At 38.1% G+C, this 24,216-nt stretch overlaps 16 protein-coding genes across 16 annotated transcripts; 10 read left to right on the top strand and 6 right to left on the bottom strand.

Moving 5' to 3' along the window:
• Nucleotides 1-100: 100 nt before the first annotated feature.
• Nucleotides 101-1,834, top strand: TOT_040000293 (uncharacterized protein; the record flags this gene model as incomplete). The annotated part of the gene is made up of 4 exons (XM_009693919.1): nt 101-389; nt 425-1,005; nt 1,044-1,138; nt 1,255-1,834. 4 exons carry the CDS (start codon nt 101-103, stop codon nt 1,832-1,834), a joined length of 1,545 nt encoding a protein of 514 aa, XP_009692214.1.
• A 190-nt stretch (nt 1,835-2,024) lies between these two features.
• TOT_040000294 (uncharacterized protein) lies at nt 2,025-2,602 on the bottom strand (the record flags this gene model as incomplete). The annotated part of the gene is made up of 2 exons (XM_009693920.1): nt 2,025-2,296; nt 2,401-2,602. The coding sequence occupies 2 exons, from the start codon at nt 2,600-2,602 to the stop codon at nt 2,025-2,027; spliced, it is 474 nt and encodes a 157-aa protein (XP_009692215.1).
• Nucleotides 2,603-2,708: 106 nt separating this feature from the next.
• TOT_040000295 (conserved hypothetical protein) lies at nt 2,709-3,272 on the bottom strand (the record flags this gene model as incomplete). Its single annotated transcript, XM_009693921.1, has 1 exon — nt 2,709-3,272. The coding sequence occupies one exon, from the start codon at nt 3,270-3,272 to the stop codon at nt 2,709-2,711; it is 564 nt and encodes a 187-aa protein (XP_009692216.1).
• A 424-nt stretch (nt 3,273-3,696) lies between these two features.
• Nucleotides 3,697-4,273, top strand: TOT_040000296 (conserved hypothetical protein; the record flags this gene model as incomplete). Its single annotated transcript, XM_009693922.1, has 3 exons — nt 3,697-3,990; nt 4,026-4,102; nt 4,132-4,273. 3 exons carry the CDS (start codon nt 3,697-3,699, stop codon nt 4,271-4,273), a joined length of 513 nt encoding a protein of 170 aa, XP_009692217.1.
• Nucleotides 4,274-4,394: 121 nt separating this feature from the next.
• On the top strand, nt 4,395-5,171 carry TOT_040000297 (conserved hypothetical protein; the record flags this gene model as incomplete). The annotated part of the gene is made up of 1 exon (XM_009693923.1): nt 4,395-5,171. The coding sequence occupies one exon, from the start codon at nt 4,395-4,397 to the stop codon at nt 5,169-5,171; it is 777 nt and encodes a 258-aa protein (XP_009692218.1).
• Nucleotides 5,172-5,414: 243 nt separating this feature from the next.
• On the bottom strand, nt 5,415-8,570 carry TOT_040000938 (replication factor C; the record flags this gene model as incomplete). The annotated part of the gene is made up of 9 exons (XM_009693924.1): nt 5,415-5,903; nt 6,016-6,134; nt 6,223-6,366; nt 6,485-6,721; nt 6,851-7,095; nt 7,196-7,426; nt 7,459-7,820; nt 7,851-8,031; nt 8,065-8,570. The coding sequence occupies 9 exons, from the start codon at nt 8,568-8,570 to the stop codon at nt 5,415-5,417; spliced, it is 2,514 nt and encodes an 837-aa protein (XP_009692219.1).
• Nucleotides 8,571-8,780: 210 nt separating this feature from the next.
• TOT_040000939 (uncharacterized protein) lies at nt 8,781-9,959 on the bottom strand (the record flags this gene model as incomplete). The annotated part of the gene is made up of 1 exon (XM_009693925.1): nt 8,781-9,959. One exon carries the CDS (start codon nt 9,957-9,959, stop codon nt 8,781-8,783), a length of 1,179 nt encoding a protein of 392 aa, XP_009692220.1.
• A 297-nt stretch (nt 9,960-10,256) lies between these two features.
• Nucleotides 10,257-11,429, bottom strand: TOT_040000300 (uncharacterized protein; the record flags this gene model as incomplete). Its single annotated transcript, XM_009693926.1, has 1 exon — nt 10,257-11,429. The coding sequence occupies one exon, from the start codon at nt 11,427-11,429 to the stop codon at nt 10,257-10,259; it is 1,173 nt and encodes a 390-aa protein (XP_009692221.1).
• Nucleotides 11,430-11,996: 567 nt separating this feature from the next.
• On the bottom strand, nt 11,997-13,181 carry TOT_040000301 (uncharacterized protein; the record flags this gene model as incomplete). The annotated part of the gene is made up of 1 exon (XM_009693927.1): nt 11,997-13,181. One exon carries the CDS (start codon nt 13,179-13,181, stop codon nt 11,997-11,999), a length of 1,185 nt encoding a protein of 394 aa, XP_009692222.1.
• A 673-nt stretch (nt 13,182-13,854) lies between these two features.
• On the top strand, nt 13,855-14,880 carry TOT_040000940 (uncharacterized protein; the record flags this gene model as incomplete). The annotated part of the gene is made up of 1 exon (XM_009693928.1): nt 13,855-14,880. The coding sequence occupies one exon, from the start codon at nt 13,855-13,857 to the stop codon at nt 14,878-14,880; it is 1,026 nt and encodes a 341-aa protein (XP_009692223.1).
• A 373-nt stretch (nt 14,881-15,253) lies between these two features.
• Nucleotides 15,254-15,925, top strand: TOT_040000303 (conserved hypothetical protein; the record flags this gene model as incomplete). The annotated part of the gene is made up of 2 exons (XM_009693929.1): nt 15,254-15,697; nt 15,734-15,925. The coding sequence occupies 2 exons, from the start codon at nt 15,254-15,256 to the stop codon at nt 15,923-15,925; spliced, it is 636 nt and encodes a 211-aa protein (XP_009692224.1).
• Nucleotides 15,926-16,078: 153 nt separating this feature from the next.
• TOT_040000304 (uncharacterized protein) lies at nt 16,079-20,158 on the top strand (the record flags this gene model as incomplete). The annotated part of the gene is made up of 16 exons (XM_009693930.1): nt 16,079-16,595; nt 16,624-16,707; nt 16,756-16,867; nt 16,904-17,110; nt 17,167-17,324; nt 17,386-17,439; nt 17,469-17,522; nt 17,555-17,732; nt 17,817-17,909; nt 17,938-18,419; nt 18,452-18,601; nt 18,672-18,788; nt 18,836-18,924; nt 19,022-19,535; nt 19,675-19,787; nt 19,868-20,158. The coding sequence occupies 16 exons, from the start codon at nt 16,079-16,081 to the stop codon at nt 20,156-20,158; spliced, it is 3,213 nt and encodes a 1,070-aa protein (XP_009692225.1).
• Nucleotides 20,159-20,310: 152 nt separating this feature from the next.
• On the top strand, nt 20,311-21,123 carry TOT_040000305 (mRNA cleavage factor subunit; the record flags this gene model as incomplete). Its single annotated transcript, XM_009693931.1, has 2 exons — nt 20,311-20,832; nt 20,968-21,123. The coding sequence occupies 2 exons, from the start codon at nt 20,311-20,313 to the stop codon at nt 21,121-21,123; spliced, it is 678 nt and encodes a 225-aa protein (XP_009692226.1).
• A 195-nt stretch (nt 21,124-21,318) lies between these two features.
• On the top strand, nt 21,319-22,286 carry TOT_040000941 (conserved hypothetical protein; the record flags this gene model as incomplete). The annotated part of the gene is made up of 7 exons (XM_009693932.1): nt 21,319-21,407; nt 21,464-21,521; nt 21,623-21,713; nt 21,778-21,831; nt 21,865-21,908; nt 21,941-22,072; nt 22,167-22,286. The coding sequence occupies 7 exons, from the start codon at nt 21,319-21,321 to the stop codon at nt 22,284-22,286; spliced, it is 588 nt and encodes a 195-aa protein (XP_009692227.1).
• Nucleotides 22,287-22,958: 672 nt separating this feature from the next.
• Nucleotides 22,959-23,519, top strand: TOT_040000307 (acetyltransferase; the record flags this gene model as incomplete). Its single annotated transcript, XM_009693933.1, has 2 exons — nt 22,959-23,148; nt 23,242-23,519. 2 exons carry the CDS (start codon nt 22,959-22,961, stop codon nt 23,517-23,519), a joined length of 468 nt encoding a protein of 155 aa, XP_009692228.1.
• A 180-nt stretch (nt 23,520-23,699) lies between these two features.
• On the top strand, nt 23,700-24,165 carry TOT_040000308 (uncharacterized protein; the record flags this gene model as incomplete). Its single annotated transcript, XM_009693934.1, has 2 exons — nt 23,700-23,831; nt 23,902-24,165. The coding sequence occupies 2 exons, from the start codon at nt 23,700-23,702 to the stop codon at nt 24,163-24,165; spliced, it is 396 nt and encodes a 131-aa protein (XP_009692229.1).
• Between the last annotated feature and the right edge of the window lie 51 nt (nt 24,166-24,216).

Below are 24,216 nucleotides of genomic sequence, written 5' to 3' on the forward strand. Positions count from 1 at the left end.
TACACAAAACTAATAAACAAAAACAAACTTATAGTGGCTATACCGGCACCATTACAATGGACAATGTGTAAGAATAAAATCACCGAGTATTTGTTAACATATGGAAATTGAAATTTTATTAAATGGTTTGTTTAAATCGTGTACAATTTTTAATGATTTTTCCAATATTTTTAAATGTAAAGTAGTTCCAACCTCTATAGGAGGAAATCAACTCTGTCGTAAATATTATGAGAAATTTGATAAAATTTTATTCAATTCAGATGAAAAAAATAATATTTCACGTAAATACAGCGATGTAAAGCTTTTAGGTGGCAATCTATTTGTTGTTTTGCTCAATCATCATGTTGACACATATTCCAAATCATATTATTATTTGTCAATTATAAAAGGTAATTTTTACTCCACATAATAGAAGTTATTTTAGTTTGCTTAAAAATCCAGGAGAAGGACGATTTTTTCAGTGTTACACCCCTGGAATCTCACACAGTCACTGCCAGCTCACTGGATGAGTTGGAACTAAAGTATGAATCTTTTAAAAAATGCAGCGAAAATGGCTTCGAAGAGAACTTCTTCGGGAGAATGAAAGTAGATTGCAATTCTAACGATATAATCGATACAATAAACGGTTACACACTTGATAATGATTTGAAATCGCTGGTTTGTAACGACCTGGATGGATTCTTGTTTGACATATGGTCCTCAGTGGGCACATCTCCGTATCACGAATGGGCGTCGCTTAATTCAGAAGAGGCTGACAAATCGTATAAGAGCCTTTACTTGACTAATAAGGGCATAGAGTTGACTGGGAGTGTGCTCGAATATCTCAGTTCTGATGTCATGGTTCTCCCAAATCACCTGAAATCTGCGAAATTCTCACACGTGGAAGAGTATTCAGAACTTTCAGAATATTCTGATTCCGATAGCTTGGAAGGTTCTGAGAGTGTGTTTGATTTCAGCAGTGGATCGTTTGCAACTTTTTTTAACAAAGTAACAGAAACGATTAAGGTATTGTTTATTTATTGCTTCTGTTTGACTTTTCTTAGGAGTTCGGAGGGTTGGCATTGCCATATTTAAATGGCTCCTATCTACAGGACGGTAGTTGGATAATAAACAACTCCACAGTTTGCAATGATTTAAGGTATGTTGGTAACTATAATAACAATTGCAACTTTGTTACAATCACTACCGATGATTGTGAAATTAGATAAACGATTAAACCATACACATGGGCGTGTATTAGTATATGTTGTATAGGGATGTTGTTCTGTTGCTAAAGGGGTCCACTGCCTGGCAAAATGAACTAGTAAACACTCCTGTTGCGTCAGAAGTAAGGGATAAACATGAACTGAAACTGTATTTGTATAAAATTCCACACTTTGTTAAATCGGTTCAGTTTAGGTTATTTGTTCACGAAGCTCAGATTTTACTGATTTCGCAGTTATTTTTTAACAATGTGTACGATTATTTGTTGAAGGAGGAGGCCTTTTCGGAACTTTATGAGCAAATAGTAAAGTTTTACAACCATAATCTGGTGAGGCGCTTGCCTAAAGACGTTTCAAAAGTAGTTGTTGATTTGTACATTATAAATAGGACGGATGAAATTTATGTTACCAATGTGTCTCCTTGGTACCTAAACAATGAAAACATATTCACTTGGGAGGAGATTCAAGAGTATGTGACATCCGAAAGACCCTTTGATCACGATGAATCTATTAAAGTAACCTACTTTGGCTCTGTTGCATTTGCTATTCTTCTTTCAAATAAGTTGTCAAGGCATAAGTTGTATAGCTTCTGCTCCGAAGACGTAGAAGAGTTTGCAAAATTATCCGCGTAAGTACTGACAATGGCATGACATTAGCAATAGTACCAAGTGTGCGTAACGGTAATATTATGACTATTAGTGTGTATGGTAATATTATGGCGATTAGTGTGCATGGTAATATTATGGCGATTAGTGTGTATAGTAGTATAGTGGTAATACTAATGGGAGTATTATTTAGCTTAACTCACATTAAAGGCGCTTGTTAAAATTTGAAGCTCTTGCCGCAGCCACACTTTGACGTGACATTCGGGTTGTCGAACGTAAATCCCTCGGACAACTCGTCCTCCCCGTAGTCTATGCTGCTGCCCAGGAGGTAGAAGGCCGCCTTGTTTTCAATTGCCAGAACCAACTTGCCGTCCTTGTCGTAAACCCGCTCGTCCATCTCCTTGAGCTTTGAATCCTCCACCAATTTCATCTCATACACGTAGCCGTTACACCCCTTAACGCGCAAACACAGGTATACCACCTTATTGGCTGAAGAAAAATTAGAAGTTATATTTATTTTGCTGGAATATTAGGCAAATGTGCTTGTACGTGTTATTGTGGTTAATTAAATGCGTTAAACTTGTTAAACCTACTGTTTGAAATTATTTCATACAGGCGACCCAGCGCCTTTTGCGATAAAGTCACTATATCCTTCCGTTTACTTCTTCGAAAGTTCACATCCTTGGTTGGAATAAATTTATGTGTTAAGTCTGTTGAGTATTTTCTACAGTTTGTGTTTGTTTTACAGTGCTTTAGGTGTGACGCAACTACATTTCGGAAGAGTCGAGTAAACATTAGTATACTTAATAAATTTTCGATGTTTTAACATAATTTATTTACACATAAAACGTGCGTTTGATATTGACAGTATATGTTAGAAAATATTTTAAAAGATTAAATTTTAGTGAACGACTTCGCCCTCCCTCCACAAAACCAGACGGGGGTCCCTTTTGCAAAAGGCTCTCGTGGCCAACGCCAGGTTATCGTTATCATTCATCACTCTTCCTTTACACCCGACCAAAACGTCCTTAGAAGACTCCTCGTCCCCGTATAAAAGCTTCTTTAGTCCTCGCACAGTCAGGTCGTCTGACAAATATATTTTTCTGCCATTTTCCCAGTATTTGACCATAGGTCCAGGCTTAAATACCTTGTTTGTAAACCATTTGTATTTATCGGCAAGGAATTCAACTGATGAAGATATGAAACTATCATTGTTTTTGCTCTTTTGGTTTGGTGGGATTTCCGAAAGTTCTAAATAATCCAATGGCCCACCGGCTGTTGGCGATATATATAATCTGTATCCTAGCTTTGTATCTGCTCTGTACCTCACGTACCAAATAAAAGCTGGGAAGGCAATCAACATAACATACTTGTTGTTACTCTGGGCGTAGTAAAACGAATTATAGAATCTTCCAAGTCTATAATTCAGGCTTCTACGGAATTTAGTTGCTAGAGAAACGCTCATTTTAAGTAAACAAATACAAATGAAAATATGTACAAGACTACTAAGTTTCGATAAATTACATGACTAAGTTATGAAGTTGTTTAAAAATAAGGTACAGATATACACAAAGACAGTTTTCAACATATATTTTGTTGTTAATATATCTAAATGATACGTTTTTATGTTTATTATTATTGTATGGTGTTGGGTATAATAATGTTACACATTAAAACAGTTATTAATTTATTTTTTATTATTAGTTTATTACAACAAAAACATTGATTTGCAATCGCTTTTAACTTATTTTAAGAATGATATAAGTGTGTGTACTCTTCCCTAAATGTGTTTATACGATAATTCTTAAAACTTCCAAAGAAATAAAACATTTAAGATTCTTTATAAGATATTATAATTATGTTTTTGTTTAGTCGTTTGTAATTTGAATATGGAGATTTTTATTGAATTTTTAAGAGTTTTGTCCACCAGTCTGAATTCACGTACCACCTCTCTGATTAAATCGTCCGCAAACCACAGCAAATTGTTAGTGCTATGTGTTTTATGTGTTTTTAGGTTGAAGTTTTTAGTAGTTAAAATTGGCGTGTGTAGACATAGAACTAGAGTCAACCTGCTACTATGGAATACTCTTTGGAGATTCAGATTTATAAAAAGGGGATTCACCGACACCACCTCCAGGGTGGAAATTTTCATAAAGCCCATAGAAGACAAGGTCGCTCTGGACGTATTTTTACCAGTTATTTTTAATGTGTGTGTTAGATTGGCACTGAGATTCTTGCTGAGTTTCTTCTGCTGACTACTATGATATCCACCATGTTTTACAGTATTTATTTAAGGTGAGTAACCCTTTTCATAGTGTAATCAGGCGAACCAAGTATAACTCCATAGTGGCCAGGCAGAACGCTCAGGAAGCCAAGGTTCTATCGAGACTCGATTACATTGAGCAGGAGATTTCTAAAATGTTCAATTTTAAATCCACAATGAAGGAATCGGAAAAAAAAATATAATTTTTAATTCATATCAAATTGATACACATTTGTTTATACCCACACATACTGTGTATGTTTATTTGATTGTAATTATTTACCATGTATTTTTGACTTTTACCATAATATTTAATCTATAGGGATGCTTAAGAGGCTTCTTTATGTTCTTAAACCTGTTAGGTTTAAGACGAATCTTGCAACAACCCAGACCTGTACCAATTTGTCCAATTTTACCGTAAAGGTGCGACGGCGGTTTTTAAACGACGTGTATTTCGATTTGGAGGACGAGTATAAGAGAATATCGAGGTATTTTTGCCTGTTTTACAGTTTATTCCGTAGAAGTACCAAGTATTCCCACTATGGCCTCGGGATGTTTATCTTAATTCCCACTGGGCTAGCCCTGTTTTCTCCTTCCACACCTTCCTTTGTGAATTTGTTATCGCATCAGTTTAAGGTATCTTCCTTGGCCCTCTGCTGGCTGTCTTCCAATTACTTGGCCTTTAACCTTTGTAGGTTCGGCAGAAGCTCATTGCTCGCCAATTCAAGGTGCGTTGTAGTAATAGCACATATATTCAGGGGGTTCGTTGGACTTGCTTTTGCCATTGCTGGCATTGCTGGTACTCTGATAATCGGCGATTACAACATCATCTCCGGGCTCTATTCACTTCTGGGCTGCTATGCGCTCCTGGGAAGCTACAACTACCTTCTTGCCCACAATAAATTACTCCCTCGTTCCATATTTATCCCATCATCTGGGTTGATTCTTTTCAATCTGGCCGCTATATCGCTGTGTATTATCAAATCCCATTTCGTTAAGGAGGACTTGACCACCACCTCCCATGAAGAAATTGTTAGGAGATTCGAGTCTTCGAAGCTGTTTAAAAAAACTTTGGCAAAATCGGAAAACGAACAGAAGTAATCACCATAACACCCTGCTCTCTGTAACAATTAGAGTTGTCTTTATGTTTGTGTTGACCAGTATATATGTGTATACAGAACAATTTATATACACTCATGTCGTGTACACACACATTTAAGTAACACTGTATACATACATGTTACATATGAGCAAATTCACTGTGAATATCATTGCTGCTAGTTACTGCGTTTATTATTAATGGTATTGTTATGAATATCATTGGTACTGTGAATATTCATCGCGTTAAAGTTGATTTATTATGTAGCGGACTGCTGAGCAGTTTTGATCTTTGTACTTGTAGTTTCCAAACGTTTTACTGATGATCCTCTTCTTGCTCGAGTACTCTTTCAGTTCCAGGGAATCCTTGTGTATTATTTGCGACAGTAGCACTGGGAACACGTGTTCGTGTGTTCTTTTGCACACTACTTCGTTGTACTTCACCTTGTTCACCTTCTCTGTCGTCTCATTCAGCTTCTTGAACACTTCAAACCCTTCGTTGTAAATGTACTTCACTGCCTCCGTTAAGTTAGTAAACTTATTTGTTTTAAAGTGCGAGGCTCCTTTGAAGTGGCTATCGTCTGTGAAGTGACTCTTGTTTCCCGTTCTGTAAAAGTCCACGAAGTTGACCAGCATCTGTGAAAATTTATCTTGTATTCTATAAAAGTAGTCTTGGTCGTCTGTTTTCAGGTACAGTTCAAAGACCGGTGGGTCAAATACCATATGATGATTTACCTAAGACCGTTAATTATTTTATTATGTTTGTGTATATATGTGTTGATGTATGTGCGCATCTATCTCTGTACAAACATATATATGCGCCGTTGTGTTGAAGTCTTAAACTCACGTTAACTATTGACATTCCGTATGACACTACTATCTGTGCCAGGTGAAACAGCGGATACACCGAGAGCGGCAATTTAGTTGAGCCATATGGAAACAAACCTTCCCAGCACCCATCTAGGCCTATACATTTTTATACACCATCTTTTCCATGGGAATTACACATAAACCATCATCAATACCACCAGTATCTAACTCTCAAACTAATCACTCTGTATCACTACTACTATCAACGTACCCTTTATTACTCTCAGTAACGTTGGATATGATTGATTGTTCAATGCTCTGTTTGCGTTTGACATGAACTGGAGTATAAATGGCAGAGTTTCTTGTGTAAAATTCCTTGATACAATTCCTAAATCGTTATCAGTGACCAATTAATCTACTCAGAGTCCGGTACTTATGTATTCTAGTGGTTTCTTACACCACTAATTATCTTTTGTATCATATACATACAATACATGTTCCAGTACCTTGTGCTATTATTGGCGTTGTACTCTTCTGCAGTGTGTGTATTATGTTCTTTGACTTGTTATATTTCATATTGTAGCCAAAGAAGCTCGTTTTTTGTGGGTATGTGAGCTTGTGAGATATGAACGTCCTGTTGCACACATATCTGTTCAGAAATGAACAACACACTTTTAACAGCTGTATCGACTGCTGGTTACTTGCGTACGTGTTACACACTGCGTCACTCTGCGCTATTATGTCTGTAAATTAATCATTATTACTGTAATCGGCCATGTTAACACGCTTGACTATAAATGTGACTATAATGTAACCATATTATTAACTATATATTTAACTGCATAATTAACTATACATTTATCCTTTTCTACCTTCAAAGATTGCTATTTTCCACAGGTGGTCGTGTCTTTTCATTGGCAGCGTTGTTGCATTTTCACCTATCACCGATGCCACGTAGTTGTACCCGATAGAACTTGTTGTTGACAGCAGCAGCGTTTCCATCTTCTCCTTACTTGCAATGTCGTTGTTGAACACTGTTTTCAGTAACTTTTCGACCCCCTCGTTCGTGTCCTTCGTCAGATCCGATATTGAGAAGCTGCCGTGCTTTCCTGAGTAACTGAACCAACATCAATCTTAGGTTTATTCAAACACATTATATGCTGTATTTAACTAAGCCACTGCTCTGTGCAATGCCACTACACTGCTGTTACTCTTACTTGGATATGAATTCTAGTACTGTCAGGCACGATCTTATATCATCCTTGTACGTTTCCTGTATTTCCTTCAGGTACTCCTCCGGTATGAACACTCCTTCCTCCTCCATTATTGACTCCAGCCTCGACTTCAGTAGCACATTATCACACGATTCTATCATCACTACCTTCGATATTTCTCTCAACTCCTTCAGGTTCCTTGCGTATACGTCCGTGCACGTGCATATTATTGGCCTGTGTGTACTTGTTTCTCTCATAGCGCTTACCTCTTAATGAAGTTCCCCTTTGGCCCCTTTTTACTGTTTATCTGCTTCAGGTGTGTTATTATTGACAGCTCCTGGCCGTGCAGTGTATCTACGTCTTCTAATAAGCACAGGTTCGGTCTTTTCGGGTCCACTGACCCTGCCGACACTACTCCGTTGATTATTGGTATCACTCTTCCCTTCGTTCTATCGTCGCTTGAGTTAATTTCCACGATGTTGTATCCGCAGTGTCTTCCCAGCACTTGAACCAGGCACGTTTTTCCCACTCCTGACGGACCTCCTATTAACAGGATCTTATTTTCTGGCTCCTTGTATTTACTCAAATAATTCGAGGAGCACTTCCAACTAGACAGCCACCTCAAGCACTAAAGTTTTTTATTTTTGCCTTTTCCTACCTCTAGATTCGCGTTTTCTCTCGTTAGCAGGTCTGAGAAATATTCTGGTTTGTACTTGGTCACCCAGTTCTCCTTTCTTGACTCCGAAACTTCTCTTCGTTTCTTCTTCCTCTTCTTAATTATTCTTCCCGTGAACACATCCTCATCTTCGTACTCATCATGCTTCATTTTATATATTCTCCTGTATTTGTTAATGTATTCCTCCAAAACTTACTTGAATAGCCTGTCTATAGGTTCCGATATCAACGAGCTAGATTCTGCTGAATCAGATTCCGATTCATTACTTCTGTAGTATTTCATGTATACCGGTGGGTTAACCGTCGAATATGTGGAGGATTTAATTGCAAACGACTCTCCATTTTCCAGTTTTTCGTTTAATTTAAACAGTTTAGACTTGTCATTTCTACACATTTGATGATACTGTGTCCTATCTATGTTGAAATAGTCACTCCCTGACGGGTTGAATATTCTCGCCAGGTCCAACAGATCTAAACAGCTGTATCCATAACTTGGAAATGGGCTCAGTGGGTAGAACTCCAGTGGTTTTTGAAATGATGTTGAATGTGCATACGTATATTCAGTGGGCTCTTTTTTATGTGATTCTGGTTTAGAATCCACTTTTTTATCCTGATTCTTGTTTACAAAATCAAATGAAAAGTCATCAGAGAAATCGTCTCCATATATTTCGTTTAAAATATCGAATGTGTCGTTGTCATCCATGTTTATCTAATATAAATTAACAGAATCGCAGGATAAAAGAAGGAAAGAGATATAATACAGTAGAGTTGCGATGTACTATTTATAAAATATAAAACATGAAAAAAGTGATCTGAAGTTATCTATATTCCACGAAATGTGTAAGTCAGATGGGGGTCAAATATAATTTAAAAATCACAATAAATGTAGTTATGAATGTTTAACTTTATAAAATTAGTGAGTTTGAACGTTTCCCTTTTTCTTGGCTATGTCATAAAGGGTTTTCCAGTAGTATAAGTCGAATTTTTTTGTCCCTCTGTATAAGGTAGTGATATCATCGGATTCGTACGCTCCGAATAAGTGCACAACGATTTTGAAGTTGCGCAGCAACATTGGATCGATTAGATTCTTCTCGCTGTTCACTAACAAATACAACGTCCTCATCTTCTGGCCCAATACCATGCGCTCCTCTAACATCTCCAAATTTGCCAGGAATTTGGTAAAGAGCCCTTCGTGGGACCTCCTCACCCTCATCTCCTGGAACTTCTTGGATTTAGAGTGGTAAATCTTATTGTACAGGTAGACTCCGTAGTCGTCGAGTGTCGAGTAGTAGAAATAGTGCATAAACCATGCTATGAACAGTCCAAATATCACGTCAACGACGTAGTGGTACTTGGAGGCGACTATCAGAAATAGCACAAAGGCTGCGTAGAGCACGCTTATCACTCTTACGGCCACGTTCCTCGTGTTTTCATACAGCAACACGCATGTGTATATTGTATACAATGAATGCCCTGATATGATTAAATCAGTGCAATTGTCCACTATGCCCGTGATTCCTTGGAAGAACCTCAGGAAGAGCGTTCTGTACGTCACGTTGTGTAACTGGGGGTTACAGTTGTACTGGCAGGCGGGTATCGTAGTCACAATTATGAATATTGACTTGATGAGGTTCCCCGTCCCTATGAACAGCACTATTCTGATTGCTACGTGATAGACGTACAGGTGTGTTGCGAAGAACGCCAGCCTGATGACTGCCGCCGAGAAGAATAACTGCATTAGTATGTCGCAAAACAGCTTGTTGAACGGGTGCTTGAACCGGTCCAGGATCTCGTGAAATCTGTCTGGCACCGGCACCCTTGATGTTTTCAGGTATATCAGGTCGCTGAAATACATTGAGAAGCAGATTATGAAAATTACGGCCACCACGTACACCCCCGTGAGCACCAGTCTCAGGAAGAGCAGAATGTCGAGTCTGATATACTCCTTTATCGCCTGCTTAACTTCTGCCTCGACGTCCGTGTTTTCGTCTACTGTAAATGGAGTCCACTCGTCCATCGTTACCGTCACGTCCGGACTCTCGGACTTCTTAAACAACTTCTGGCCAGCACATTCCCTCCTTAAAATACCCATTTAAATCACGTGCTTGTTTTAAAGAGTCAAATATATCCAACACTCATTGTTTTATTTCGAAGGGTGTTTAAATCTGCGATATATTAGTCGCTTTTAAGCTCCAGAGGTACCAGCTCACTCATGTACTTCAATCCACATTTTATGGGATGTTTTTTTCAAAGTTTATTTACAAATAATATACATATTCAATTTAAGTAACATACGTGCTAGAATGTGTTGAAATTAGTGATAGTTTCATCTCCTCTGATGGGGAGTGTGGAACTGACCTCAGTCAATCTGAATGGAGATCCAACAGTTTCAATCCAGTATCGACGATTGTAGCTTCCTCCTTCTCAGTTTTAACCTTAACCTTTTCCAGTAACTGAAATTAAATGACTTCGTTCCTCTGTACAGCGAAAGCAGGTCGTCACACTCCTTTATTCCGAAAAAGTACACCATGGATTTATACTCTTTGAACACTCCGTCGCTGATGTTACTGCTTCCGTACACTAGCGGTTGCAACGATTTGAGCTTGTGGCCCACCGATATCAGCTTCGGCAGCTGCTCCAGTTCCGCGAACCCCCTGGTCACCGCACTGCTTTCCAGCTTGCTCATTTTCAGGTCCTCCTCCTCCTTGTGTTTCGCGGAGTTGATCTTGTTTAAAAAATATACTCCGAAAGAATCTATCCTCGAGTAGTAGAAGTAGTAGAACGAGCCTGCGAACAGCAGTGAGAACATCACGTCCACTGTGTAGTGGAACTTTGTGGCCACGATCATCACCGCTGTGACCAGCGCGTACAGCGTCATCAGCATCGTGAACAGCGGTCCTGAGTTCTGCCCCAGTATGATTAGGCCCAGGAACATGATGAACGCTCTTCCTGAGAACAGCAGCCCTGTGCAGTCCAGCTTCCCCTCTTCTCCGAACATCATCGTCGCGTAGGTCTTCCACCACTTGTCCGAGATCCTCAGCGGCACGCAGTACGGGTATGGGGACGGTATTGTCGTGAATATAACCGCCAGCCCCCTCAGCAGGTACGTGAACACGTATATGTATGCGAACCTCAGGAGCACCTGAACGTTAAACAGCACTGGGTAGAAGAGGATGAACCTCAGCATCAGCACCACCACGAACGCGTAGAACAGTCCATCTGACATCCTGTTAATGAACGGCAGGTGCCTGTCGTCTATGTTTTCGTGCAATCTGTCCAGGAACCTCTCCAGTGTATGGTCGTGGAAGTACACGTCGATGAGGAAGACCATTCCTCTGTAGAAGGTGTAGAACAGGAGGAACGTCGGTATCAGGATCAACATTCTAAAGAGGCACCCGTATATCAACTTCCTTCCCTCGTTCAACGCTTCTACCACCTCCCGTTCCAGCGATACTTCTCCGTCGTATTTATACAGCAAATTCATGTCATCGAATCCTTTCGTGGAGTCTGACGACTTTCCAGATCCGGTTAATTTAGCCGAATACACCTCCGCTTTTAACATTTTACAATTTTATATTATCCTTTTAATCTAAAATTTGTTAATTTATAATATTTCATGATTTTGATAGCGAGAATATCATGATCCAGATCAAAGAAGCACAAAATCTAAACAAACATGTAATCAATTATTAGTGTTTTAATGATTTTTATACAAAATTGAGGAATAAGTATGCGAATCTACAACTAGTTGATTGAAATTTAAATGTAGATCAAATTTAAACAGTGTTATAAAATTATATTAAATTGGAGATTTTTCCTCCTGTTAAATATATATATACTAAATTTATACAATATATTACAAAGACTTTTATTCAAATATTACTATCGCTGATTCTCCTCCCCATCCATACATCATCTGTGTATCATATGCGACTTTCATTATTTTAATTTTATTTACGTTTATGTTCTTTTTTATTTATTTGTTATTGATTGAATAAATATAATGTGTAGGCTCTGGTTTTAATCTCACTCTTATGTAATTAGTTGTGTACTCCCGTGAAAACATTTATCCCGTTGAATACTGCAATCCTTTAGTAACTTTTGTTGATGTGTATTTAAATTTAAAAAATTAGATTGTTATTATCTTTTTTCTCCTAAATATTATTCTATACAATGACTTCCAGTAGTAGAAGTTGAATCTTTTGGTTCCTCTGTATAAGGTGGTGATATCTTCCGATTCGTCTGCTCCAAACAGATGCACGTAACGATTAAATTTTCTCAGTAGATTCTTGTCGATTAGGTTCTTCTCGCTGTTCACTAATAGATACAAGGTCCTCATCTTCTGCCCTAATACCATGCGCTCCTCCAACATCTCGAAACTGGCCAACAACGCAGTCAAGTAGCTGTCGTGCGTGCTTGTTACTCGTGAGTCCTGCACCGCTTTAGATCTGGAGTGGTAGATTTTGTTGTACAAGTTGATTCCGTAGTCGTCGATCTTTGAGTAGTAGAAGTAGTACATCAGTACCGAGAGCAGCAGGCCGAACAGCACGTCGACGGTGTAGTGGTACTTGCAGGCCACGATGAAAAATAGGACCATGACGGTGTAGAGGCAACAAACTATCTTCGATGCCAGGAACCTCAGGTTCTCGCACAGCAGAACGCAGGTGATCACCGTGAACATAGTGTGCCCGGAGATGATCAAATCCGTGCAGTTGGTCACTATGCCCATGTAGCCTGCAAGGATCCTGATGAAGAACTGGAAGAATCCCCTGTTTGTTAAATCGGGAGTGCAGTTTCGATAACACGAGGGCATGGTCGTTACGTAGACGAAGAAGCCCCTGATGAAGTAGCCGGAGCCGAAGAGAGTCACGTACCTCAGAATCATCTGAAGAGTGTAGAACAGGGGAGTGAACATGACTACTCTCAGGATCCCTGCGAACACGAATATAAACATTGTGGCGTCGCAAAGAGCTGGACTGAACGGGTGGTTGAACCGATCCACAATCTCGTGGATTCTGTCCGGCAGCGGGATCCTACGCGTTTTCATGTAGTGCTTGTCGCTCAGAAACATCAGGATGCCCTGGAAGAAGAGCACCAGCGTCAGAAGAATTAAAATCATCACCACCCGAAACAGGTACATTCCCAGCATTTGCCTGAACTGGTTAATCGCTGATTTGACCTCGTACTCCACGGAAGTATCTTCCCCTACCACGAAAGGCAGGTTATAGTCTATTTCCAGCACCAAGTCTGAATCAGAGCTTGAATATTCGCCCTGAGAATTGGCATTACCTTCAGAATTATTGAGTGGATCCATATCTACACACTAGCGAAACATTATAAAAATACACAGAAACTATGGCACAAAAAATAACAGAAATTTAATTCAATTTATTTATTAGCGCGAAGCAGCCCTTTTATTAATGTACAAATAAAAATACATGGTGTTGAATCATCAAATGTACTAAATAGTACTTAATGAGAAGGAAGATAAAATAATTTAAATTAAATTAAACTATTTCATCGCAAGTAAACATACAAACTAAAATACACGAAATAAAGATGTTTTGGCAATTTTTAGATCTCTATAGAGCTACATTACAGTAGGAGTAAGTGAAAATTTCATAATGAACAAAAATTAAAAACTTCTGGGTGTGTTAATCATTATTAAATTCTCTTGATGATTTTACAAGTATTTTTTGTAAATGGAATCAGCTCTGTGTGTTAGTGGATTGTGATTCTCTGAATGGCTGTCATTTTTTTACTGTTAACGATGAATAGATGTGTACACCTATTAATTCACAAAAGAAATATATATATTGATACAGATTTATACAAATTAAAATTGATGATGATTCCCCATCCGTTAATGAAGTGTTTCCAAATCACTGCAGAACACTACTATATACTTATTTTGTATTTGTATATATTCAACTTGTATTGTGTATGGTAGTTAATTTTTGTTTATTATTGTTATTTTATATTTTAAAATGAGTACTACTACCGAAGTTACCTATCGCCCGAGTAAAATTATTATAACGGTTACACCTACAACCGTTTTATTTTACCCCTTCACCGTACTAAGCCATAAACTCAATGTTCTAACATTTCAGAGATCGTTATGCGACCCATATTCCACAAGTGATGGAAGTTTAAGGGAATTGAGCGGTAAAACTGTGGGTACTCTCTCGTTCGGAGTTGGCCTGTATTATGGCAAAAAAATGGCAGTTTCGATTTACAAAAAGCACGGGATTCTTGGATTTTTTAGGTGTCTCCCAGAATACATAGCTTATCAGTTAACTAAGGACGTAATGAAGTATGTAGTCCCTAACTTTGTTCTTCCCCTGTTTGGTGACCTCAGACTGAGGTTCAACTACAACCTTCCTGGGTACAACGTTATGGACGTGGCTAATGATTTTAGGTCGCGGTATATGGGTTTCCTAGACAATGACGAATCGCTGTTTGCCTACTTTGTTAATTTCTACAAAAATATGATACAATCTGAGTATGATAAAATCATGGTTTCTGGGATTGTAGAGCTTCTCACGTATCCTCTTCTTAGCGTTATTTCAAAACTGATTATATATGATGGTTTCATGCCCGTTTCATTCGTATCAATGCTCCAACACACAGTGGTAGCGGATGGGTTTTTCGCGCTGTACAACGGCTTTTTCTACCACATTCTGTCAAAATCGATCAACTATATTCATAAAAATTTTGGTAAATTTGTCTATAGTTGCTCCGAAAGGGGCTTTGAGGTCGATAGGGCGTTCGAGCAGACGGTGAATATTATTTTCACGTTTGCCACTAGTGTTATAAACCAGTTTTCGCTGATTCTGAGGTGTGGCTCTAATCTGGACGGGCTGTGTATGAACGTTGGCACACTTGCTATTCTAAAGAGTGTTCCGTGGACAGGGATTTTATTCCAGTTGTCACTGTTGGTAGCACTAGTGGAATTCAAGGAGCGCTTCATAGCCAGGCAAATAAAAGCGATCAGGGGCAAGTTGGACAGTTAATGTAGTTTCTGTATATTCGTACCCTTATATGATATAAGTTTAGTGTGTATGTGGCCGTACGACCTCATGTGGAAATGTGTATTCATATACGTGGTACCAGTTGTTGCCAGGGCCTCATTGGTCTCCAATGTATTTGTACACTGTTCAGAACACAATTTAGTGAGTAATAATGCAGATTAAGTGTTTAAATGATGCATGTGCACCTTAATTCACAGGTATCCGTCGTGATTCACAGGAAGGTCAAATTATATTCAAGATTTTAAACATTTTTTAAACATATATTTTATTTGATTTATAGGTATTTATTTTGAGCTTTTTGGTAGGAGAGATAGTCTAATATTTTAACACATCTTAGTCATTATAGCGAATCACAATGACTGGAGTCGTTTGCGATCATTTCAATTCATGTTTGATCACACCTCAACAAACGCTTCCAAATAACTTCCAGAGCAACGGAAGTAATGGATTTAGCAACTGTGTATCACATGTTCCATCTCAGCAAAGCGGGTTCATTGTTGGAAACAGCTATAACTTTTCTGAGGGGTTTTCAATAGATCCCTGTTGTAATGTTAACACGAACCCCTTCAGTTCAAAATCTTTCACCTATAACAACAGCGACTTTAACTATAACGGGAATTATAAATTTTCCAACGACTACAGTTTCCACGAGGGGCTCAACATGAATCAAAATATTTTTGATCAAACGATCCCAAATGAGGAAGGTTCTGAATATGTCCAATTTGAAAAGAATCTCGGTGAAGGTGATGTAACACCTAAGCGTTATATCAGTGTTACTGCCACTAGGGTTCCACCTGAGGTAAGTGTAAATACCAGTTTATATTATTGCGCTTAGGCTTTGGGCGCAGATGAAAGGCTATACAATCTAACTCCTACTTTTTTTGCGTCTAACAAGGCATTCAAGAAAATCAATATAAACTCTGGAAGGTCGATATTCAGAAAAAGGAGGCCGGGTGACTGCAAGGGTGAATGGAGTAATGCCTTTGATAAAGACTGTGAAAATGGGTTATTTGATTTTGAAGAATAAACATTAATTTATTTTAATTATGGTTATATTCCTTAATCCTCCCCACTCACAATCATGACCAGAATAATTGCGAATTGCCCTTTGAAATTGTTTCAATTTTAGTTGTAGCATTTTAAAGGGATAATGTGTATTAAATTTTGTGTTTTTGTTTAAATGTGTAAATCTACAACTTATATATTGTGTTCTGTTGTATTTTGTATAGGTTTGGCGTCTGCCAACTTGTTTTTTCAGAAAAACGGCCCACCCGTACTTGATAATACCAGCAATAATGTAGTTAAGCCGCAGATTCAACAGGTTGTTCCAGAAAATAACGGGACTCAAAGCACTATTTCAAATTATTCACCTAACGTTAACACACCAAATAATTATGATGCAAATTTTAATAAAAATGACACTTCAAACAACGTTTATGATAATTTAAACAACACCGTAGATCAACCTGCTCAGAATAATAACAATGAATCCGTAAATCAGACTCAGGATTCTTCGGATAACACTGAGGATGAAAGTTCCGAAGAGAACGATAACGAATTGATGTACTATCTTACACAATATCGCAATAGAGCTAGGAGGACGATTGAAGGCCATTTGTGCGCAGCGGCGTTTGTTCAGAGGGACCAAATATACACTGACTGTACAGTAGAAGTGGCTCCGGACGGCACGGAAGGTAGTGTGTGAAATGAATTAAATGATATTAGGTAAAGAATGGTGTTACCTGGAGGCACAATTGACTGGAAAGTTGGAAAAGGATTGGGGGTTTTGCGAAACCCCTTTGAACTATGGTATTGAATACCAGTATTTGCTTTGACAAATGATTAATTATATTTCAGAGGAGATCAGAAGCGCTACTTTGAACCACATTCAACAAAAGGTTTCGCAAGTAGACGAGTTGCTAAAGTCGCTTAACACATACAGGAAGTTGATTAAGGAATCGGAGAGAAGGTTAGAATAATATGATTGAATAACTGAGTTAATTAGACTATCGACAGTGTGTGGAATGGGCCATAGATTTATAAGCGACTCTTTATCAAAAATTGAAACAGTACTAGAAGAATCAGAAAAGAGAATAGATGACGTTAATAAACTTAAAAATGAAATTGAGAGAATAAAAAATGAGATTAAAAAAATACAGTGTGTACACAATGAAGTTAGGAAATCGCAATCAACTAAGTACTATCCTGACAAGTAAGAGAGTAGATATTGAGTGTTTGAGTATGTGGAGTATTAATGAAAATGTTTAGCGATATATACAATGTTTCGGATGGGTTAGTTGGGACGTATTACTCGAATAACGTTTTCGAGTTCCCAGCAGTGGCGAACAGAGTTGACCCTCAGATTAACTTCTCGTTTGTGAATAAGATGCCGATCCTCGGTCTGAGTCCATACAAGTTTTCAATACGTAAGTCCCGAGCTAACGGCAATTTCATGATTGTGAGCAATAATTTATGGAAACTTTGTAGGTTGGGAGGGATACTTAAAGGTGCCTCACTCGGGGAACTTTGTATTTGAACTAAGTACGTCACACCTTGATAACTGGATATAGGTACGGATGCACATGGGAGGGTAGAATTGAACGGTACTGAGATTATAAACACGGGTTCTCATTTGAATTAGTCACTCTGTATATAGGCATCATGTTCGAAGGAGACGATGAAATAGGATACAGATTCTGGGTTGACCCTTTAATGGCCAAAAAGGAAGTATCGCAAGCACAGCAGCTAATAGGTGGCAAGTTTTACAAAATAAAAGTGGAGATGTCACACTCTCAGCAGTATAAGTACGACAAGGGATCAGAATCGTATTTCAAGTATGGTTTATGTTTATACATACGTAGATAGGTAATAGAAGTATCCACGAGTATGTGTAAATACATATCTGTTTGATTATGTAGGTTGTTATGGTCATCAAGAAGGATTGACAAGCAAGTTATACCGTCCACTAATTTTTATTCGAAGTTTAAAAAAACACACACGTCAATAAGCAGGTAAGTTGTCAAGTTAAATAATATACAGATTACCCGCATCAAATTTTGAGATCGTGAATTCGTTTAACGGAGAAAGCGCATTCAGAGGGTCTAACAGCGTGTTTGTGGCAAACTTGAGCAACGGATTAATCGGATCGCAACTGATAAGAAGCGATGAAAAGTACAACATGGGCTCGTTTAAGATGAACGTTAATCAGGATTCGATGCTATATGTGGGATATAAGAAGGGCCAGCCCTTCCCATTGAACCCTAAGGATGAGCAGCAGTGGATAGAGGAGGAGACCCTCGAAAGTTTCGACATGTACTCTGCTGAAGCACTGTCGGAGAATAAGGTTCTGAGCGCACTGAATAAAATATTTAAAAACGACAAAGAAAGCGTGTTGATAGAGACTGAGTTAAAGCAGATACCCTTAGTGAGAGGAGTGACCTATAAATTTGTTACAACGAACCCAGACGTTAGCTTTGTGCTGTTTCTGTCAGACAACATTAACTCGAAACAGAACCAATGCAGTAAGTTGGAGCAGAAGTTAATTCAACTGTAGTTGGATCTGAAGTGCTGGTGAGTTTACCAGGAGGGAGCCATTTTATGTCATGTTCTGAGTCATCAGCACATTCGAGGGAATATGACTGTAACGCAGCTCTCAGTGGAAAGTATATGGACAAGAAAAAGTCAGTATGGAGAACAAGTGGAGGTATTAAGACAGCATATAGACAGAGTTAATAAGTGTAGTAACACACGCATCGCAACTGACTTGTGTGTAGGAACGGGAGAGAGTATTAGCATAATATTTAGAGAACCAGTATTGGTGACAGAGTTTAAGTTCAGGCCAAGAGATTCATCCTATACGTGGCCGTCAAAGATAACACTCTCATATAAGGGTAAGTGCGAATTTAAATAGTGGTTGACGTAATTATGATTAACACAGAAGGGGGAAGTGAAACATTTAATATTTTCCACTCAAATGACCTGGAACACCATTCATACAGGGTTTCAGTGCCAAAAATAACTACATCGGTTAGTGCTAGATCATTTTATTAGTATCGTTGTATTAAAAGTATGGTAGTGATAGGTATCATAACTATGACAAGTGTGATGATGACTGTTACCTTAGGTCAAGGTGACCATAGATGAAATGTACGTCAGTGGGCCCGAGACTGGTGGGTCATTTGGAATATTGGGAATACCCTGTAAGTTCTCGGAGAATCTTAGGTTCGTGGAGATTATGAAGTGCTCAGAGAGCCTGGTGGATCTGCAGAACATATACACCTTCAAGAACAACGATAAGTTCCTGGCAGAGTGCCAGCAGGAATGCCTGGTGAAAAGTAGAGTGTATGTGAGGGACTTCAACGCATCCGAAGACCAAAGATTCAACGAAACTGATCCCATCTGCGGGTGTGCAGTGTCAAATGACTACTGTCATGAAGACTCGGGAAGTTGTGTAGTAGAAGTGCAGGTAGTGGTGAACAACGGGACAGGGTACCTGCTTCGAAAATCACACCATAAGCAGAAGAAGAGGATGAAGAAGGTGCAGATTCTGTTCAGAAAACAGCCAGACAAGACACCGACGCAGGGCTACTTGATAGATAACGGACAAGTAAAATCGGACTTGGATAACTTGTCATACGGTAACTATATAGAATATTCAAGTAGCCATAATAAGTAACTATTATGTGTATATTGGATGTTTTTTTGTTATGTAACATTAGCCAAAGACTCATGAAAGCTGTGTTCACAAAGAAATTTAATGATAATTAATATGATTAGGGTGGTTTAGAGAAGCACATGGGCAGTTCTGTAGTTCAAACGACAACCCGCTTTACGGAGGAGGAATACAGTTCCCGCCACCAACGGAAAGCCTAGATTGTGTTCAGAAGGAGGTAACGGACTAGAGCATTAGTATTATGCATGTATTTAATTTATATTTTAGTTTAAAGGATAGTACACTGTAACTATTTAGAAATGTTCTGGGAACTACTGGTCAATAGAGCTGCCTGAAAATGGAGATTACAAGCTTGAAGTAATTTTGGGATCAGTTTGCAAGCTGAATCACGATTTTGAGGCATATTTGGAGGTAAATGGGATGCCCTTGGTGAATGGAGAAGTGTTCAAGAGGGACCAGTTCTACACATTGGTCAAAAACGTGACAGTTAAAAATAAAAGGATTAAGCTCACCTCGACTTGCAAAAATGACCAGTGCCCAGAAAACGGAACTATAATACAAATGGTATCAGTAGAACAGCTGGTATGATCAGCATCGTAAATTAATATCATGTGTTACACTACAACGGCCGGCCGGACTCTTAAATTTTCATTCAGTCCGTTAATTTTTTTAATCTTGTAAATTAATATATTCGCTGTATTTTTTACATTAATGGGATGCCTGTGAATTAAATAAGCGCAATGTCGGATTCTGGAGAGGTGGCTGAAGCAGAATCATATCAAGATAGCGGAATCCAGAGGCCCGAATGGGATGTTTATCCGCAAACAATATACAAATTTGACTACAACACTACCAAAGTCGGAAGCGGACTCATATTCAGATTATCGGATGAGGTTTTAAGCAAAAGGGTAAGGAGTTACATGGTCAGTGGTATGAGAATCACAGTTTGTGGAGTGATCTTGTCCCACATAAAGGGTTTTCCTTCGGTGTTGCTGGTGCAACGGGAAGGAGATAGGAGTCTTGGATTACTAGGGGGCAAGTGCAAGAGTTTCGAGAATCCAAAGGAGGCGCTCTCTGCGAAACTGGCCAGATTCATAACCTCAACCAAGCACAGACATCAGATAAACATCAAAGAAGACGTCGAAAACATACAAGTTGGTGATTTGCTAGGTGATTTGTGGAGATGCGACTTCAATACAGAGCCTCTGCCTTACCTCCCATTACATTCAAATAGACCCAAAGAGAAGATTTCTCTATACCAAGTATGTTATAAAATTAATGCTAAATTAAATATGTAGTTATTTATAAAAGTTTTGTATTTAAAACGGAGATTTTGTGGAAACATAAAGTTCACAAGTATCCTTGTATAAGATAATCTTTATATCAATGATGATCAGGTTACTGTCTCGGAGAATTGCAAAATTAGCGTTCCTAGAGGATTCACTCTTAGATTTGTACCTTTATATGATTTTTACAATCCAGAATTTGGATTGTCGATTGGCGCTATTCCACACCTCTTAAGCAGATTCAACATCTCGTATATGTATGATTGAAATTGTAATTTGGGATTTTTCATTTAATTTATACTCGTTCGGGTACTCTAATCACAATTTGTGTTGATGTCGTTTTTGCACATCGGGCAAGGTTGTATGTAAGTCAAATAAATTTTATCGTAATATGGTATTGTAATAGTTTTTTATTATTTGGTTAATGTTGTAGAGTAATAGACATAATTTATTTTTCGTTTGATGATCTTGCTAGATATTATTTTGTACACATACTTTATCGCATATGTTAAGCTAATAAGTTCAAGGAATTATGATAATAGTAAATCAGGGTACTTTAAATTTCATATTATAACAATATGAGTTGTATTTTAACAGTAATGTTTAGGAATTTCTTTCAATTAGGCAAACTATACAACACTGTTTTGCTGTGTGAAAACCTATCGGTATAAATATATATATATCTACACATTTAGATAAAACCATTTATTTGGTGTTATTTGTCTAATATACTATTGTTTTATGTTGTTTATAAAAACAAGTGTAGCCTGAATCCATTACTATGGATACGGTTTGCTTATCACCATGTACCGTAACAAACCTAGACGAAAGTTTAAAATGTAATCCACAGGCAGAAAGTAAGCTTTTGTTTAATGTAGGAAGTTAAATATGGGCAATATATATGTAAATAACTCTATTTAGCATGGAAAATAAGACTTATGGTTGATAAAACTTCCACATATTTCGAAACAACTGGTATGATTTGGTAATGATATTGGTCTGTTTTAGGCTGTAAGCAAGGCCAAAGAAGATTTAGGTGTGTGCCGTATAAGGTAATTGAGGATATTATAACCATGTGATGTAGAGCAATGAGGGAGAATGTGATGACGAATCGGCATTAGTGTATCCGAAAGGATACTCCTGCTTTACCAAATGTGGAGTTAAAACGTGTCCAAGTGAGAGTTTCAAGAAACCAAGAGATGTTGAAGATTTGAAGGTTAGTTGATAAGATATGGGTTTTCTAAACAGTTACCTTTAATACACATCTTCATAAAACATAATTTAATTTGTTTTAATATTATAATTTGTAGGTTGCTGATTGTGTAAGTGGATTTAGGGTCCGTTGCTCATTCAATGATGCTGAAGAAAACAAGGAGATAGGAACTGGGAATTTAACCCTAGAACTAAAGAAGAAATCACTTAAACTTTAAAATAAATTATAATAAACACTAATTACCATGTTTTCTAATATTTTGTGTCTCTTATACGATTATTATTTATTGTGATGTGTGGTTAATGTAAATCATATAATTTATATTTATTTTAATTATATAAAATCACCTTATACATAATATTTAATTGCAATGAAGTTTTTAAGATTATTATTGGTATTTCCATTCATTCTAACCCTAGTAGGAGCAGGTGAGATTATAAATGGTTGATGTGTTATACATATTATCTATTAAATGGCCTTTCATTTATCTATTATTAATTGTTATTACAGAAACCCCTGGACCTGGTACACCTGGACATGTTTCGGCTGTATCAAGTACCGAAGCTCACGCTCAACACCCACATGTTAAAATTCCGGGTAATTTCGGGATACATTTTAATTAATTTTTAGCTTTGGAGGAATTGACGGTAGTTAGACAAAAGGACTCATTTGTGGCCAGAAAATATAGAAACTACGAAACTACCACTGTTACACCAACACTGACAACTAAAGATGAATTATGATCAGAAACTATGTTTTATAGAATTTTTAATTCATCTCAATTTTAGCATCTGATCACTGTTTTAATTAACATGATCTAATCTCCTTATTATCTGCTAGGTATACTGATAGAATGTTCTGATCTTTTATTTAATTGAATTTTTTTAAAATGGAACGCCCAGACGTTTCATATGTCATCAGAAGTATGACTGATAGTGATGTCAAGAGTCTGGAAAACTTGGATCCTGACGAGTTCACCATAATATATCCCAGAGCCATTTACCATCGACACGTGAGATACTTCCCCAAGTTATCTCTCGTAGTGCAGGTTAATGATAATGTGGAGGGGTTTATCATAGGTAATTTATACTTATTTCCACTTATAATCCATTTGTGCGTATTAATGTTTAAAGAATCACTGTGATCTTCCCAGCTTAACAATTTTCTTTTAGGCAGCTTCGCAATCAACCAAGGTGTGATCTACGGGCACATAACATCAATATTTATAAACGAGTCTTACCGTAGGCGTGGCTTTGGGGGTAAGCTGATGAACGAGTTTGAGGAGAACAGCAGGATGCTGAAGTGCAAATATGTCAACCTATTCGTCAACTATCGCAACACATCAGCAATCCAGTTCTACAGGGGGCGCAATTACTACATCTTCAACAAGATTCCGAGGTACTATAGCGATAACGAGGACGCTTTGGAGATGAGGAAGAATCTGGAGTGATTCGTCCCCCACGGTGTGTACTTCTTGATACCATTATTTGTTAACCGACCTTATAACATACTTGTAATATATGTCAGTACACTAAATTTATAAATTGCGCAATTTGAGTTTTAAAATTTCAGTTTGTCTTAATAAGTTTAAACATACAAGCAATAACACCATCTCGCACTGCTGAAAACAATGGAATCACACAAATCCTGTTCCGGTCACCCGCTGGAGGTTAAAAAGGGCACCTTGGTCAGGACGTTGAAGGATTATGAAGCATACAAGGTTGAGGTTTCCGAGGCAAAATCCAAGCTGGAATCCTTGAGGGTACCTATTACTCAACTGCCTTTACACACTTATATAACATTAGCTCACAAGTTCTTATCCGTTTATTTAGGACACTGAAGACAAGCACGAGTTTCGCAAAGCCAAGGAGATCCTCGATGAAGCCACTGCGGTGCTTGAGTTCACCCGCAAGCGTCTGGCCGGGTACGCCACCGACCTCGACGTCTATATTCGCGACAGCATACTCCCACTTTTGGACACTCCCAACGTTCCGCCCATGTGCAAGGTCTATGTGAAGGAGGCCAGGGAGCACCTGGATCGTTTGGTCACCAACCACCCTGAGGTAGAATTCAAATTCGCTACTGAGGCCTCTTAAGATACCGCCTTTAAGCGTTGTTACGCCATTTATTAATTTTTCATTGAAGTT

This window comes from Theileria orientalis, chromosome 4 (assembly GCF_000740895.1).
Source record: "Theileria orientalis strain Shintoku DNA, chromosome 4, complete genome".
NCBI lineage: Eukaryota > Apicomplexa > Aconoidasida > Piroplasmida > Theileriidae > Theileria > Theileria orientalis.